At 45.6% G+C, this 18553-nt stretch overlaps 1 protein-coding gene across 1 annotated transcript in view; it reads right to left on the bottom strand.

The window, feature by feature from the left end:
• grin1b (glutamate receptor, ionotropic, N-methyl D-aspartate 1b) overlaps positions 1-18553 on the bottom strand; it is a 100465-nt gene that overhangs the window by 39063 nt on the left and 42849 nt on the right. The window contains exons 9-13 of the mRNA XM_047381723.1: positions 17124-17298; positions 15795-15942; positions 14645-14731; positions 11776-11911; positions 11542-11669 (exon numbers count right to left, since the gene is read on the bottom strand). Coding sequence (XP_047237679.1) covers positions 11542-11669; positions 11776-11911; positions 14645-14731; positions 15795-15942; positions 17124-17298 — 674 coding nt within the window. The remainder of the gene's footprint in view (positions 1-11541; positions 11670-11775; positions 11912-14644; positions 14732-15794; positions 15943-17123; positions 17299-18553) is intronic.

Genomic DNA, 18553 nt, shown 5'->3' on the forward strand with positions numbered 1-18553 from the left:
AACATACTATCATGAATTGGTTAGATAGTCAAAGTAGAACAAAACCAGAGGATGAAACAGACTCAGCACACAGGATAAGACGGTAAATGAAGTTTATTTCTACTGTAGACTTTGTTTAAGGAATCTTGAGTTGGAGTTGTCCAGAAGCCAGAGGAGGAGGAGGTAAACCCAGGAATCCAAGGAGAGAGAGAGAGTACTGGTGATGAGAATATTTACAGTGCAGTCCTTAGGAGGGAGTATTACCAGATGTTGGCAGGCAGATAGGCAGGTCGACAGGCAGACAGGCAGGCAGACGGATAGGCAGACAGACAGGAGTCCACATAACTGAGGTTATGTTCCAGCAAAGGTCTGTATCAGCAGCTACCTTAAGAAGCCCATGAGCTCATTAGGAGAATACGTTGCAGCTGCAGACAATGAGCTGCCAGAACCAACCAGAAGGGGAGGAGCAGAGATCCTACATGCTGTAGCAGATAAATATGACGGCAACACACCACTCGGGTCAATGACTGAACCAAACACAACTTTCAGGCAAATAAACTATACTTACATCGTAAGAACGCACAAGGACTCATACACACAAGAATAGCAAAGATTGGCAGGGAACGGCAATTCCTGCACTATGGATGCTGCCCTGTCTCTGAGCCACACTAAAGAAACTGAAAGTGACTCGCTAAGCTACGAGCAAGTGCATCTATAAAACAATCAGGTGCATCATGGGTAATGTAGTGTTAAATCAGGGCACGGACTTTTAACAGCAAGATCAGATAAAATATTATTCTAATAAAATAATGTTTTAAATAATGATCTGCTGAATAAAACCAATCTTCTGGATGACTAATTCTAAACGGTGTCAGGTAACACAGGTAGCATTTAAGGACGTATTTTGGAAAAGAGCCAAATCTTTCTGGAGAAATGGGGCTTAATAGTGTTTACTTCAAATTTAGTAAAATGATGTTAAGGATACATTATTTATTGGATTGAAAACTAAACCTTTCTGGGTAAATATTATTTAGCAGCAAGCACATGTCCTTAGCTGTTAGCAGTTGAAGCTAACAAAGAAGCTTAGCACCAGAATCAAACACACCTTTAAAAATACCGTTAATAAAAGGGTTAAAATGCATGAGCGCGGACGGCGGGTTATGATCAATCTTCTGTGTTTAAAATCACCTTTTAAATAAAGTTTGTCTTAACTTTCAAAACACACAAAGAACACAAACTGAGCACGTGTGCTGCAGATATTCTGCTAGCAGCAAGATAGCTTAGTTCAACACAAACAAACCAAACTTCATAAAATGAAAAACGTTTAGATAATTAATCTTTCTCTATTACTTCTATCTCTCGGCCCAAAACCTAACCTCGTATGAACCATGCTGAGGAGTTGTCCGGGCGACGATGACATTTGAAGAGAGCTCTGTGAACGAAGCGGTTAGCTGCCAGCTTACCTCCGGAGCAGTGGCTTGGCGGCCCGTTCATGAATGAAAATCACCGGATACGCAGACAGTGATTTATTTCTACTTATCTTGTGCATATGATCACATGATCTTATGATACCCTTGGATCCAGTTGAAGAGTTTGTCTTTTTGCCAGCAAAGAGAGACTGTTCCTCTCCGGCCAGTCTCTCAGCGGAGTCCCGGGTGGTAGAGATCGGACCATTGGAAGTTGGGTGCTTTTATACAGCCAGTGGCATCATGGGAAGTCTGCTGCTACCCCTCTTTCCTCAGTTGCAGGATGTCAGTTAAATGCAATTTATTTTGAAAGTTCCAGAAAAGTTTGTACCGGAGTTTTAATGTTGTTTCCATGGCTGTGGGTCTCAACACACATCAGACCAAACCTCAGCAGTATTTAACTCTCAGTGACTAAAACCACTTCTATTAAAATATAACCCTTTAAAAACATATGTAACAAATAACAGCAAATCTGGAAAATTTACAAGAAAAGATCCACAGATCAGCTGCAAAATTTTGGTTTAAATCGTTTTTATTCAACACAAAATGTAATGGCTTGAAGAACTAAAGAAGACCTCACTATTCTGCACAACTGGTCAGTAAAAATGAATTAGATCATTTTTTATTAGCTTGTGTTTTTAATGTGGTCAGACCGTTGGATGAGGAATATGCATCAACAATGTTTGCTGCTGAAAACTATAACATTGCGATGTTGGTCATATTGGTATCGGTCCGATAAATAAAACTGGGCCGATGTTAACAACCGATGTTTATTTCCATCTTGTTGGCGTTTCTTCTTTTTGTTTTTTTTTTAACCATGTCCTGTCCGGCAGAGTAGCTCAGTATTGTTGTCTGAGTGCCAAGAAGAAGCCCAGCAGATTTACTTTCACAAGTGGAGCATTCTAGCTTAATATTTATAAAAAGAAACTTTATTAGAAACAGCTTTGGGATTATTTCAGTTGTTACGGACAGAGACAGAAATTAAAAGGAAAAAAAGAAGCACGAAAGAAAGGGGGGGGGGGAGAGAAAAGAATGGAGGAGAGAAAGAAGGATGAAGAATACAAGATAACACCCTGCTTTCTTCTACGCCTGCAGAAACGTTCATATTACCAGCTTTTTTACCGAAACGTGCACGGTACTAATAAATGCAAGTTGTATTTAGTGGTACATGCTGCTCAATATAGAACATTTGTGTATCTGTTAACACCTGAATCTAAACACCTGTGGGTCTGAGTGTGAACGCGCTTGTGTATACAAGGTTTCTCCATAAAAATATGCAATAGTGAGTGTGAGGAGCTGCAGACCTCCCCCCCTGGATCTGGGACAGATATGGAGGAGATCCGAGCCATAGACATCCAAAAGCCCCCCCAGAGCACAGGAACCCCAGGAGAACCACCGCTGGGACTACCGCAACCCCCCTAAAGAGCAGTGGAAAGTCCCAGGGGAACCACCCAGCAGCCACAGTGCAGAAGCCCCAGGGAGCTGCAGCGACGAGCCCACAGGCCCCGCCGGCAGCCGTCTACGCCCGTGCAGATCCAGGCATGGAACCAGAGACCCAAGATCCCGGGACATATCACTCCCCAAACAGTGCCCCGACAGAGCCCAGGGGTCCAGGCCCCGGCAAGCAGCTACCGGGAGTGTGCCAGTGTAACGGGTTGTGTTGGTGTGATCGTATAGGTTTGGAAAGCAGACAGCTCAGTCAACTGGTTTCTGCGTGTTTATTTCTGCAGAAGAGATTAAAACTTATTAATCCACTTCTGGTCACCTTTCCCATGTACTCTGCTCCTAAGCATGCAAACAAGAGCAGTATTTACACAAGCTGTGCTACATGAGAATACACTGGATAGCGAACAGCACACCTGCGCTTGCTCTCAGGTGTTCAATAACCCTGCAAAACACACACAAAGCTGGGAGCTCAGCGGCTTCCAGACGTCAAACACAGCACATCAAAGTTTCAATAAAAGGTTACATGCAGATATCATTCAGAACACATTAGATTAAATGGCGAATCTAATCGCACTAAAACCTCCTCTACCTGCCCAGACTATTTCTAAGAAAGAAATAAAAATAAAAGGGTGGATTTTACTTGTTGATGTCTTCCTTCTGGGGTGATGAGTGAGAGAGAAAAAAAAAGGGGGGGTTTGAAGAGCTCCACGCGTCCGCAGATACTCAGCAAAACAGTCCGTTTTCTTCCTTGGTGGCCTCCGTGGCAGGAAGGTAGAAAAATAATGACGGACCGTCACTAGTTACTGGTACAAAAACAAGAAGGGAAAGTTGCGTCTCCTTGAAACTCCGTGGTTTTTTGGTTACGTGTTAACTCACGTCTTCGATCGGACCAAGGAGCCAACTTTCAAAGTTGGCTCCTTGGTCGCTATGAATCTTTTCAGGAAAGCCAAAGACACAGAAATATCAATCCCAGAGAACCCTCGCAACCTGCTTTGCTGTCGGGTCTTTACATGGAAATGTTTGAGCCATTCTTGTAAAATGGTCAGTAATCACTAAGACATCAACAGATTTGTTTCTGGAATCTTCGGGTCTACCCTAACCCTAACCCTTTCTGGTCCCTAGAAATCCTGTACAGCACCCCTTTTCGTACAGTTAGCTTATCCCAGTGTCTTAAGTATTTTGTTACAGAAACAGACTCTTTAAACCTCTCTCTTCTCGAGGGCCTCCTACACCTCTCAACATAGTGCAGTACACAAGAGAGAGTTCTGTCTTCCAACTGTCTGTCATGGAGTTCACTTTCAGTGTAGGTAGGCAAGGTGTCCTGGCCAGATGGAATGAACTGAGGCAAATGCTGTAGGGTTTCAGCAGCACGAGCTCTAGGACCAGCATCCCACTCAAAGTGTGAGTGTAATACAACAGACACATCCTCCCTTGTAATATATTGAGGGAGCATTTGTTGTGAGCTGCATGCTGATTCGGTGTTAACACTCACTGAGGAGGGTTCTTTGTGACCACTGGATGATCGAAAGGCATTCTGGACAGAAAGGTTTGACATATCCCTAACCTCAGTAAGAAGACTGGCATAGGGCTCAGCAAGCAGCCTGCGGCCAACACTCTCCTGAATAAATGGCACACAACGTTTTGTTGACCCGGGATGTATTTGATGTCAAAGTCGTAACTTGCCAATTTAGCCACCCAACGTTGCTCACAGCAATCTAATTTCGGCTTTGTCAGGATATGAGTTAATGGATATTATCAGTGCAAACTGTGAATTTCTGGCCTTTCAGCCAGTGATTGAACTTGTCACAGACAGACCATTTCAAGGCCAGAAATTCCAACCGGTGAGCTGGGTAGTTCTTTTGTGACTGGGACAAAGACTTGCTGGCGAAAGCAATGGGCCTGGCCTGTGTCTCACCCTTCTGAACCTGAGACAAAACAGCACCAATGCCATCCAGAGATGGTCAGATGAGACCTGGACAGCACAAAAGGACGGGTGAAATCCGGGTGAGCCAAGATGACGCTTTGTGTCAGCGAGGATTTCAGTTGTTCAAAGGCTTGGTCCTGATTCATTGTCCAGTCAGAAGCATGCAACCTTCTGGTTGGCAGTTTATTCAGGATGCCTTTACCTTTCCTTTTTCCACCCTTTAAGAGATCAAAGAGCGGCTTGGCGATGGCAGAATACCTGAGCACGAAGAGTTGGTAGTAGTTGACCATTCCCAGAAATGATCTTATCTGCTTCTGAGATGGGGTCACACCATCTGGTTGCATGAGTTGAGTGGCTATCATATTCGTGATGGTCTCAACTTTACTAGGGTCAGTCGAAACACCATTCTCATCAACGATGTGGCCAAGAAACTTGACAGATCTCCTGAGGAAGAAACACTTCTTGGGGGCTAGTTTCAAATTATGGTTACGCAGCCTAGAAAACACCATCTCCAAATGCTGCAAAGCAGTCTCCTCATCAGGTGCAAACACCAACAGGTCATCCAAATAGCACAATAGGCTGAGATAGTTCTGGTCTCCAAATATGCTCGTCATCATGCGCATGAAGCTCCCAGGGCTGTTGCAAAGACCCTGCGGCAGAGGGTTGTATTCATACAAGCCCATAGGAGTGGTAAAGGCTGAATACTTCCTGTCGTCCTCATGGAGCGGCATAATGTAGAACCCAAAGGTCAAATCCATTGTACTGAACAGACTGTTTCCACCCAGTGCTGCCAGACAATCTGCTTGATGAGGGAGGGGATGGGCATCCTTCAGGGTTCTTTTATTCAGCCAGCGAAAGTCTGTACAGATACGGAGATCTCCATTTTTCTTCCACACGAGCACAAGAGGTGATGCATATTCATTTGTGGATTTTCTGATGATCTCCCATTCTTCCATCTCACTCAGCACTTGGCGCACCTTCTGGTATTGGCCAGCGGGCACTCGCCTCTATGGGAGCCAGAAAGGTCTGTTGTCACAGAGGGTTATGCGGTGCACAAAGCCCTTCGCTTCCCCACAGTCAAGATGGTGGCGGGAAAATAAACCCACATACTTCAAAACAAGGTTAGCCATTCTTGTCCTGCAGCCCTCAGAAACCTCACAAGACTCGATATCGACATCACCTAGCTCAACCGATCTGAACCTGTCTTTGGCCAAACCAGCTTCTGTAGTGGGTGACATGGCAGATTGAATACAACTACCAAGTGGAACCTCTGAGCACTCATGTCCACCCATGTCCTCTAGTGCTACAATTGGGTAGACATCAGCTAGTTTTGTGTTGCGTCTCAACAACAAACCTGTCAGACGCATTGATAAGCTTTAGTGGGACCCATCTGTCTCCCCACAATGTAGTGACAATCTTTGCAACCAAAACGCCCCTGGGCGCTGAGCGGGATGTTGTGAGCTCTGTCATGACTGTGCTGCAGAAACAGGAGTGTTTTTGGACAGTTTCCCCCACACAAGATATTCACGCCCAGGCTCAAGGCAGGTAACAGAGTTACACCATACGGTGCCAACCTTGTTAAGAAGATCTCCACCTTTCCAGGGATTAAGACCAGACAGCATGGACAGGAAATGCTCAGATTCTGGATCCCCAGAAGGGCAGGGGGTAGACACTGTTTTCCAGTAAGGTTCACATAGCTTGGACCGATGCAGGATGTGTGTTATGACATTAGTGCCCAGTATTAAATCAGCATGCTGGCGACCACCATTTCACAGCCATACACTTCCATCTGCACATCAACAGCATATTTAGGCTTAACTCGAAGCCCACCGCATCCAATAAGGACCACATCCACATCAATTAGTTATTGGTCTGTTATCACTCCAGCCTCTCTAAGCTTCATTTCAGCTGCCTCACTGATGCTACAGGCCATTGAACCACTGTCCAGCATCCCACCCATGTTCACAAAAGTGTAGAAAAGACTGTCGCTGCTGCCAACTCTGTGAACATTCTGATAAACAACAACTCCTGAGTCACTACATGAGTCTTTCTTTGATGGGGCAAAACAGGCAAAACATAACATTTTCTCAGACATGCAGTGAGAAGAATTAGTGTAACTTAATTCATTACAGACTTTGCAACCTGTCTCTCTGGTGCGTCGCTCACAATGTGCTCCCTGGAACCTCCCACCCCGAGTAGGATGAATAGTGTTGCATTGCTGCATTCTCTCCATCATCTACTGAAACATATCGACCATGCGAGTGAGGAGTCTCTCCTCTGAATGTTGAAGATTTTGCATCACAACTGGTATGAAGTCTCGGTTTCCAGCATCCTGTGGGCCACCCTGACAGGAGACAGATGCTGGAGATGTGCACGAAAGTTGAGTTGCATGGCATTGAGATTGGAGAAAGGAGGGTGAAGGAAATGAGCTAGGAGTGTGACAATGCTCATTTGCTGCCAGTCTAGGCAATGTTGGGCTGGGCTGTTTTCAGCCCAGCTGACGTTTCAGCTGTTGAGCACTAGTGGTTCTGCCAGCTGCCCTCAACTCTCTCTGATAGTCATCAATTCTTAGCTGAACATCACGTGACGTCCACTCATTAATTGGCTTACACTTTAAAGTGCAGGATAACTCTGGGTCAGGGCAGTGTTTGACAAACATGAGAGCCACTTCATCATTCATGCTCTCTGTCTGCTTTCCATGTTTGAGCAGGCCGTCAAGAGCTAGGTCTGCTGCCTTGTTTAGTCTTATCCAATAGTCAACAGGGTTCTCCTTGTGATTGGGCAGAGTAGCATAGAACTCAGCAAGAAGGAGACATGAGGGAGCTTCACTGAAGTAATGGAGAAGGACATCAAATATCAGCTCAGGATTATTCTTATCATCAAGTGAAGGATCACTACGCAGGGCAATCTACACCACATCTTTGGCTTTGCCCATTAGGTGGCACATGACCTCTTCTCATTGACCACAGGAAGGTATGCCTTGTTTTCTGAGGTGCATTTTAGTCAAGTCAATCCAGTCTTGAACTGAACATTTGTCAATGTTGTCACCTCTATAAGTTTGGAGTACCCTATCAGATTTAACGTGGACTGTTACATGAGGTAAGTCATATTTGTTACTGTCATAGTGTGAATTCTGAGTGACAAAGGTCGGCTGGGGTTCACTGTTCATATTTACAACACCAGCTGACATTAGATTAGATTCACCAATTTGAGCACCCAACTGCCCAACCAAGTCTGTAAGGTGATGAAGGGCGTCAACATCACTGAGGGGTGTGGAAGTTGGGGGAACCACCCTCATGTACTCATCAATAGAAGTACAACCCTGGCTCTGACCTAGCCCTGATTCTGCACAACCATCATATGCGAGCTTTGAATATCCAACAGCCCTACTGTCAGCATCACAGCTGAACCAAACACCTCTACCTTTAGGTAATTTAGGAGTAGTAAACCGATCCATTGCTAACACACCGGCTACTTTTAACAATCAAATATTTACAGAGCTGTGTACCCAATAAGAGAGAAAAACAAAACTGAAGAACAATTTAAATGGGAGCCAAAAACAGCACAGTGACAATAAAATTCCCCTTTTTTTTCTCTGATGGGGAAAATAAAACGTGCTGTAATTCAGTCCCTTATTAACCTGTCCACACAAGAATCTAGAAACGTAGATCAGGTCAGCTGCACTGCAACCACGGCGAAGAGCGTCGAGCTGATCTGTAGATCCAAAGGGTCACGGCACTAGTGTAACGGGTTGTGTTGGTGTGATGGGATAAATTAAAATAATTAAAAATAATTATTAATAAAGTGCATTTTTAACTCTGTTACACCAGCACACACCAAAGCACCCAGCCCCGGATACCGAGAACCACAAGTACACCGGCAGGCAGAGACACCAACCACCAGCAGGTAGTGTGGTGCGGAGGGAATAGGCGCCACATTTGATGGGGGGCCTAAACTGATCCAGGAGAGGGAGCAGCCCAAGACCCAACCTGACACAAAAAACAAGCACACAGTCACAATCACACATTCCCACCCTCATGCGTACACATACAAACACTCAAACCCACACACCCAACGTAAAGACGTTGTACACTCACTCACACTCCCCACACACACTCTATACTCCCAAGTCCAGGTGCCGATACCCCATATGGACAACCGACCCCTGGACCCAGGAGGTGGTCCCCTTCCCTCCAGGGGTGGAGACAGGCCCCGGCACCTGACCTGGTCCGGGCTAGCCCGGGCTCGTGCCTGAACCTGAGCGACCCCAGCCCGGCCCGGGCCCCGACCCCCCACCCCAACTTTAGTCCCCAACGACCCCCATCCTCATCCGGAGAGGGGGCCATGTACAAAAGAGGGGTCTACATGGTCCAAACAGGCCCGCCAACCAGAGCCGCCACAGAATAAAATAGTCCCAACCCCCCAATGAATTCCAATCCCAACCCCATGAGCCCCCCACCCACAATGAACCTCGACCTGAATTTCCACACAGGGCCACCCCCCACAAGGACACAGATACCGAACAATTGCCCCCGAACCCAAACGCCATGAATCCTCTCCCCACAGCATATGGGCACACCCCCACAAGTGAACTTCATCCCTGAAAAGCCCACAAACAACACCCACACAGTGTAAGCTCCACACACAGCCCCGCTCCAAGAACCCCCGCCGCGTCCCATCCCAACCACACAGTGTGCTGCGACAGCAAGGCAAGGGCCCCGCACAACGTCACCCCAGCCCCTGCCCACAGGCGCAACAGGGCAGACACCGTCGAGCACCGAGCTCACAACGGAACCCCGACCCCACACTAAGATGGGACAAACTCAGCCGGCAAGAGGTCCCCAACCAGCGGCAAGCACTCAGGGCCGGCGTACCCCACCACGCCCCCGCAACCATACAGACATCACTGCCACTGTAACGATAGCCCAGGTAGAAACATTATCCAGCTCAGCTCTACCATCGCTGCTCAGCCGATCCAAATGCCGGTGACCCCACATCCAAGAAGATGTGCCTGCTGCCTCGACCAGCCTTGTGGTACAGCCAGCAGAGCAGCACACCGCCAAGCCCGCCTAACCATTCGGCCAACGCAGCAGCACCAGCCCATCAGTTTGTGAGAGGGAAACATGCATCAGCCAAGTAACCGGGCGGGGCAGGTCAACCGCTCCAGGCAAAGCACATCCCACCAGCCGCCCCAGTGTAGGCACAAGACATGCTCCACCGCCCCACCCACCCGACCAGAGCCCTGCGCCTGGCCAGGGGCAAGAGCCACAGAAGGAAGCACTGGAGGAAGGCCACCACAGTACGCCAAGGACCGGGCACCCGGCCAACCCCACACCCAAAATCCCAGAGGTGCCCCAGGATGCTTGCTGGCGTTTCTGTTTCAGAGGGGGGAGGGGCCAGGGTGGGTTGGTCATGTGGTGTTTGTTTGGTCATGTGACCGTGACAGTGATGCAGCGCAGGATTGTGGTTGTTTCACTGTGGTCGTTTTTTTCATAGTGGGGATGGAAACATAAATAATATAGGTAAATATCGGTTATCAGCCATGCCATCAATATTTATGTTGTATATCGTCATTGCCCCAAACTTTCATATTGGTGCATCCCTACTAAAAACCCTAAAAAGTGTTGCTGTAAGTATTTATATGAGTCCTGTGAACAGAGGGAAATTATGGCGTGTATGGTTTCCTTTGTGTTTGTCAGACCTGCAAAACTGCAAAAGTCTTGGAGCTTCAGCAGGAGCATCACAAGTGAGAGATTAAATTTATATGTTCAGGTTTAACCACATTACAGACACATTCTGACCCGGATGTTTCTGCTGATGTCTAACAGAGGAATACAAACACTGCGTCCTTGTGGGTCCCAGTAACACCAGCAGCAGCGTTTCAGAGCTCAGACAGCTTCTCAAAATGGCAGCAGAACTTCAGCTGGAGGAGCGTTAACAGTTCATCAGCAGCAGAGGGAGACAGTGTCATGTAAACAAACAACACATTAAGGAGCTGAAAATATCTGGGCAGAATGACTCAGAGCTGATTATTGATCCCTGCAGCATGGCTCATTACCAGCTGGTTCGTTCGGGACAGGAGTGGCCCGTTTTATTCTGGTTCTGGGAATTTCTACCAGAAGGATAAACCTGAAGAGGAGGTGATGAAGAAGAGACGAGCTGAGAGAGATAAAGTAACAAGCATCAAGGTCAAAGTCAGAGTATCCGTTACCATGGCCACAGGCCTCAGAGAAGCTCTGACAGGAAATGAATCAGCATTAACAAATGTGAGCTTTTTGATGAGTTGAGAACATGACCCAAACAGACACAGAGTTAATCCTTTCTGGTGAGTCACTTCCTGCTGTGACATCTCAAATCAGATCACCTGGCAGGTAACTCCCTGCTGATTGGTTCATGTGTCTTTCACTAGATTGTCTGAGAAAAAAAAACCTGTAAATCTCACATTGTAAGTTTGATTTTCTTCAGGTCCAGTCCGTCCAGTCCAGTCTAGGTAGGTCCAGTCAAACATTTTTAATAAATCTTCCACATCTTTCTGCCTGAAGGCAGATCATCTCTGCGCCTATCTAGAATTGGTCCAGGTGTTATTTAGCTGCTCAGGAACCTCACCTTTCTCCACTGGTTTGACTGTAACATGAACTGAAATTTGGACCTTATCCTGTGTCCGGTACCATACAGATGCACCTGATCTGTGAGGTGAAGAATGATCTCAGATATAAAGAAACTCACTCGCTCCTGCGTGCCAAACTTGCCATCAGCCACCAGGTGGACCTCGTAGGTGAAGTTCATGCTCATGGCCAACTTGATGAGCAGGTCGATGCAGAAACCGTAGCAGCACTGAGGGACAATGGGCTGACCTGCATACAATCAGAACTTGGGCTTAATTATGAGCAACATAATTCTGGAATGTAAACATGAGACGTGTTTTATTGAAGCTCACAGAAAAAATTCAGAAATGTCTACCTGGAATGGTCCCGTTGGGTCCAGTACAGATCACCTTCTTGATCAGAACTCCGTTAACGGTGTACTCTTCTTTACACATCCCGTCGCTCTTCGTCGGCTTCACGTAAACAAATGGCTCCTGATGAATGGTCACAATCTGAACACACAGTGAAAGGTAAACTGAGTCAGATCCTGGTGAAGGAGGAGGAACCCTGCAGCAAAGCCACTTGTGAAATCACAAAATTAGCATACAGAAGTAAAAATCAGGCATGAGGTCAGTTTACTGAAAATTAAACAGTCTGTTAACAACCAAATGAGGCAATAGGTTTAGTAAAAAGAAAAGGTCCATACATGAAGCCTTGTGGTACAAATAAACTGACTAAAACCAACTCTGACGGCACATTATGACTGTTAGGGTTTGAAAACTTTTGTATTGTTTATCACTCATGTCTGCTCTAAGTGCTTTTCCCTCCTTACATGTCATAGAAAGAGAGATGAGGGAGAGGAGTGATTTATGCTACCATCAGTAACATCTAGGGGCTGTTCGTACCAAGTCCTCACTCCCTCTCTGTTTATAATCAAGACACATGAACCCTAACCTTTCTGACCACACACACACACACACACACACACACACACACACCCTGAATGTTTGTTGAACTGTGTGTGAACCAGCATGTATTAATAAAGAGAGAGGGGTGCTAATACTTTTATAGTCTGTACTGCAGAGCTACCCTTGCTGCAAGTAAAACTGACTCTGTATTGTTCTTGCCTCTGAGTTGACTAATTAATACCTAACAATGACACATTCACTGGACCTCAGAAGTCTAAATAAATATGGATGAACCTTAGAATGAAGTCAAGTGAAATATTTCTTGACATCATGTAAAACGTAGATACTATGGCCGACACATCAGATCCTCTATGAAAAATCCAACTAAAGAATTTCAGTTTTACAACCCAGGGATTAAGTTACTGACTTTAGCACTTAAACCGCTTTGTTATCAGCTGCATGGGGCAGCATCCAGTAGTCCAGGTAGTACAGAAGAGCCCAGAGGATCATCTTCCATCTGAGGTCACCAAAACCACCTAAAACACTGACTGACTGGCCAGGCCATGTTTGGAAAAGAAATCTGGTTTTCTGAACTGGTAAAATGAAGCTTAAATGAATCAATTCAATAGATTTTACAACAGAAATAGTTTGTTTAATCCTCTCTTTGAAGTTCTTAAAATAGTTTCTTACAGCAAACTGACAGTAACCACAGCTCCTGTAGGCTCCACCAGTACCACTGGACTGGATTCCTCTGCGTTCTACTGTGACAAGCACTGGACCAACGATGCTGAAATACCCTGCCAAAAATAAAAGGTCACACACTCTGATATTTGGACCGCCTTTAGCTTTGATTACAGCACGCATTCGCTGTGGCTTTGTTTCAATAAGCTTCTGCAACGTCACAAAATTCATTTCCACCCAGTGTTGCATTCATCTTTCACCAAGATCTTGCATTGATGATGGTAGATTCAAAGCCTTCTTTGTGAGAACGATGTCTCATGCTCCCTGAACCAGTCTTTCACAATTGGAGCCCGATGAATCCTAGCATTGTCATCTTGGAATATGCCCGTATCATCAGGGAAGAAAAGATCCATTGATGGAATAATCTGGTCATTTAGTATGTTCAGGTAGTCAGCTGACCTCAATCTTTGGGAACATAATGTTGCTGAACCCAGACCTGACCACCTGCAGCAACCCCAGATCATAGCACTGACCCTACAGGCTGGTACAGTAGGTACTAGACATGATGGGTGCATCATTTCACCTGCCTCTCTTCCTACCCTGATGTGCCCATCACTCTGGAACAGGGTAAATCTGGACTCAACAGAACATATGACCTTCTTCCATTGCTTCAGAGTCCAATCTTTATGCTCCCTAGCTAATTGAAGCCTTTTTTCCAGTTAACCTCACTGATTATTGGTTTTCTTAAGGCTACACAGCTGTTCAGTCCCAATCCCTTGAGTTCCCTTGGCATTGTGCGTGTGGAAATGCTCTTACTTTCACTATTAAACATAGCCCAGAGTTCTACTTTTGTTTTTCTTTGATGTGATTTCACCAAACGTTTAAGTGATCGCCGATCACGATCATTCAGGATTTATTTCCGGCCACATTTCTTCCTCAAAGACGATTGGTCCCCACTATCCTTCTAGTTTTTAATAATGCGTTGGACAGTTCTTAACCCAATGTTGGTAGTTTCTACAATCTCCTTAGATGTTTTGTCTGCTTGATGCATGCCAATGATTTGACCCGTCTGAAACAGACTGACCTCTTTTCCACGACCACAGGATGTGTCTTTAGACATGGTTGTTTAAGAAATGAGAAGCAACTCATTGCACCAGTTGGAGTTAAAGAAATCCAGGTGATGAACTTCCTCTAGTTTTCATTCCTGACAGCAACCAGAGTGTGTGTGTGTGTGTGTGTGTGTGTTGTGTTGGTGTGTGTGTGTGTGTGTGTGTGTGTGTGTGTGTGTGTGTGTGTGTGTGTGTGTGTGTGTGTTGTGTTGGTGTGAGTACTGCACACTCAGATAATCAGTTCCAGGGGACAGGGACAGAAATAAGGGGCTGAATTCACATCAGGATGACAGGTCAAAGCTGTAGGATACAGAAGAAAAGGAGAACCTTCACAGAGCAGCTTGGACAGGAAGAGAAAATGCTGGTCTAAACCTCCGAGGGTTAACCAAAAGATAAGGACCTTGAGAATCTGGGTCATGCTGAGAAAAACGGGTCAGAAATGAATTCCTCCTTCCCTTCATTAGTAGAAACAACTGCCCTAAAACAAAGCTGAGAGCAGCTACAGGATGTCACACCAACAACCAGCAGGCCCAAACAGTGACAGTACCTTCAGCCTGGTGGACATCTGGTATCCAACTGGTTTCTCTGTCTCTCCTCCAGGCCAGATGATCTTCCTTTGAGGATTCATCACAACCTGAAGACACAAACACAGACTCAGACTGAGGTTGAGGAGTTGTTAAGTGCAGGTCTCACTGTGACAGAGTGACTAACTGACAGCATTAATACTGGATGTGAGCATGAATCTTTAAAGAGGCCTGCAGCACATGTTTCAGAGCAGATCCAGCTCAGACTGAAGCTCTAACAGGCTCTGCTCTCTGACAGTGGCTTCAGGTCTGCTCCATTTGTTGGACTTCTCCTCCACTGATTCTGAGCTGAAGATCAGTATAAATGATACAAGATGAGTCCAATGAACTTACACCAACAGGATCCTTGAAGAAGGCTCTGACACCGCTGTGTCCATGTCCACACAGTTCTGAGAAGGATCCTTCTTCTCATTATGGGCTTGAATGTCAGTTTCATTTGGGTCTTTTGCTGGTTTATTTTAGCTCTCTAGGGTTGAATATTGATCCAACACCCAGCTAAAAGTTTCCTGTGGAATTTCTCTGATTGACAGGAGGTCACATGTTTACATACACCGCTCTGTTGGGTCAAATGTCTCTAAGCAGGATGCACCTCGACCACATGCCTTCTGTACCCATCAATACACTGCTGGCATCCTTCTCCCCAATATTTGACCGCTCTCATGGGCAGAACTGCTAGAGTTGATTTAAACTGGTTAATTTCCAGTTGGGATTAGGGTTCATTGCTCCAACATTTTCAACATCAAATGTCATCCAAGACGTTTGATGTTGATCCTGCTTTATCCACTCCAAACCCTGTCTGGACGTGTTTTTGGGATTAAAGTCATGTTTTTTTTTTTTTTAAGATATTTTTTTCAGCACTAGTGGCCTTTATTTTTTATTTTTTGACGGTAGGCAAACAGGAAAGAGGGGTAGAGAGAGGGGGAGACATTCGGCAAATGTCGCCGGGTACGGCCGCTTAGAGGACTGTAGCCTCCATATATGGTCGCACGCTTAACCTATACACCATCAGCGCCGCGCCCAACGTCATGTTAAAACAACAAAAGGTGTTCCAAGCTGGTCTGTGCAGGAAACCAACCAGTTTGTAGAACTGTTGTACCATCAGGTGTACCATACCTGCGTTCCGTTGAAGACTCCAACCTGGACGACTCGACCTGTTTTTTGCTGGTTCAGGATGCTGTAGGTAGCAAAGCGGCGGTCACCATCGTCGTTAAACTCAATCCGTCCCGTCAGGCCGTCCGGGTACTTTGATGACATCAGCACCCTGATGGGTCAATAAGATAGCAGAACGGCGTGAAGTTTTAGTACAGAGGTCAAGTGGTTACTGATATGGTGCAGCAGGAATAACGGTGATCGGGTTGGACTGGAAGTCTGTATGAGTAATCCTGTGGGGAAGAGGAAGGCGATGAAGTATGACAGGAACGTTTATTATCCCGGTTCTTTCAGTCGCACTTCACAATGAACCCACATCAGATCAGTGAAGCGTCTCTAGTTTCCTGTCATATTCATCTCCAGCCAATGGAGACAAGTTCGCTCTGAGATTAGAACAATTAAAAATCCTACGATAGAAGTGTTCATTAAACGTGACACAGTGAGGCCTTCAGGGAACAGCAGCGAGAGTCCGACACACAGCTACTGACTAACCAAGATCGGACCCTGTAACTGAGCATTTCCATCACTGCTTCATATTAAACCAACTGAACCCGAGACGCCGTCAACAGAACCTTTGCTGAAACAAAGACCATGTTTGGCCATCTTCCAGCAGCAGAAAGGCTTTTTTCTCATGTGAACAATGCATCTTAAAGAAAAATATTTACACTTTTTATTTCATTTATTAATAACTTGTTTTACTATATTAAATTTCCATTCTAAAATTCTCTACATTTCTGGAGCCCAACATTTAATTTTTCATCTGGAATTCATTAATTAACAATAATCCCTGTAATTGTTTCGGTGTAGTTTGTCCCACATCCGTCTCATTTCTCCTGTAACTGCAGAGGAAATGTTTCAGCGCTGGTGCCAAAACTTCTCAGGTTTAAACAGAAAAACCTTGTGCTGAGTTCTAAACTGTTTCAGAACCAGAACTTGGGTGAAAACCATAATGCAATAAACTGTTTTTAATCACAGATGATAAAAGGAAGTAGAACCAAATCCAGTTTATTGCAGAAAGCCGGAACAAAATGCCCTCTGTTTGGTTTCATTTCAGTGAAGACTTGGATAAGAACCTTTAAATGTTTGATATATGAAGCAGATTGTAGTCGGGTCCAACTGTCAATTATGGCTAAATAAAAAGGTTTTAGTTTTGAAGTTCTTGTTAAATCAATTTGTAAAAAACAAAATTATCAGACCCAAAAATTTGAATAAATTAGATTTACATTTGACGTTCAGGCAGAAAACAGACAGTTGAGTAAAGTGGGTCACTAGTTGGCTCAGCCTGGCACTGACCGTTTAAAGAGTGGCCCGGTCCTCCAGATGTTGGTGTTCCCTACACAGCCTCGTGGAGGCTCCGTGATGTTCTCCTTCTCAAACAGCTCCTGCAGGGACTGCGCCACCACGCCCACCGCGTCGGCGATGTGGGCCGACTCGTTTTTGCCGTTGATCAGCTGGAGGCCCAGCAGGCCTGCGCCACACACACACAGCAGAAAGTTACAATGCATTCAATCTGAACCCTGTCCTCATTCACTCTCTCTCTCACACACACACACACCCTAATTAACACACACTCTGAGACATACTTTGATCTGAGGTAATTAAATCTGTGTAATTTAGACACACACTCTCGGGGCTTCAGGCATCAGGTCAGTGTTCAGTAACACCAAACTGCATGCTGGGAGTTCACTCTCACGATCACCACCATTTGTCTCAGAACAGAAAAGCCCCACTGGGACATTATGAAGCCTGGCTGGTGATTTCCTTCAACAGAAACCTGTCACACTGCGAGGAAAAGTGTCCACATCTGTCCTCCAGCTGAGTCTTGGCATCATCAAAGCTGAAGTACATCAGCTAACTTCCTGTCCGCCGCTCTGGAGGACATACAGAACAGAGCGATAACCGAACACTGTCCCTGGAGCAATGCCACAGAGGAGAATTACACTCACCGCCCACTTTATCAGGTGCACCTGTCCAACTGCTCGTTAATGCAGATTTCTAATCAGCCAATGACATGGCAGCAACTCAATGCATTTAGGCATGTAGACATGGTCAAGACGATCTGCTGCAGTTCAAACCGAGCATCAGAATGGAGAAGAAAGGTGATTTAAGTGACTTTGAACGTAGCATGGTTGTTGGTGCCAGACAGGCTGGTCTGAGTATTTCAGAAACTGTTGATCTACTGGGATTTTAACGCACAACCATCTCTAGGGTTTACAGAGAATGGTCTGAAAAAGAGAAAATATCCAGTGATCCAGTTCTGTGGCGCAAATGCCTTGTTGATGCCAGAGGTCAGAGGATAATGGCCAGACTGGTTCCAGCTGATAGAAAGGCAACAGTAACTCAAATAACCACTAGTTACAACCAAGGCATGCAGAAGAGCATCTCTGAACACACAACACATCGAACCTTGAGGTGGATGGGCTACAGCAGCAGAAGACCACACCAGGTGCCACTCCTGTCAGCTAAGAACAGGAAACTGAGGCTAAAATTCACACAGGCTCACCAAAATTGGAAAATAGAAGATTGGAAAAACGTTGCCTGGTCTGATGAGTCTCGATTTCTGCTTCAACATTCAGATGTTAGGGTCAGAATTTGGTGTCAACATCATGAAAGCATGGATCCATCCTCCCTTGTATCAATGGTTCAGGCTGGTGGTGGTGGTGTAATGGTGTGGGGGATATTTTCTTGGCACACTTTGGGCCCCTTAGTACCAATTGAGCATC

Source organism: Girardinichthys multiradiatus, chromosome 12 (genome assembly GCF_021462225.1).
Source record: "Girardinichthys multiradiatus isolate DD_20200921_A chromosome 12, DD_fGirMul_XY1, whole genome shotgun sequence".
Taxonomy (NCBI): Eukaryota; Metazoa; Chordata; class Actinopteri; order Cyprinodontiformes; family Goodeidae; genus Girardinichthys; species Girardinichthys multiradiatus.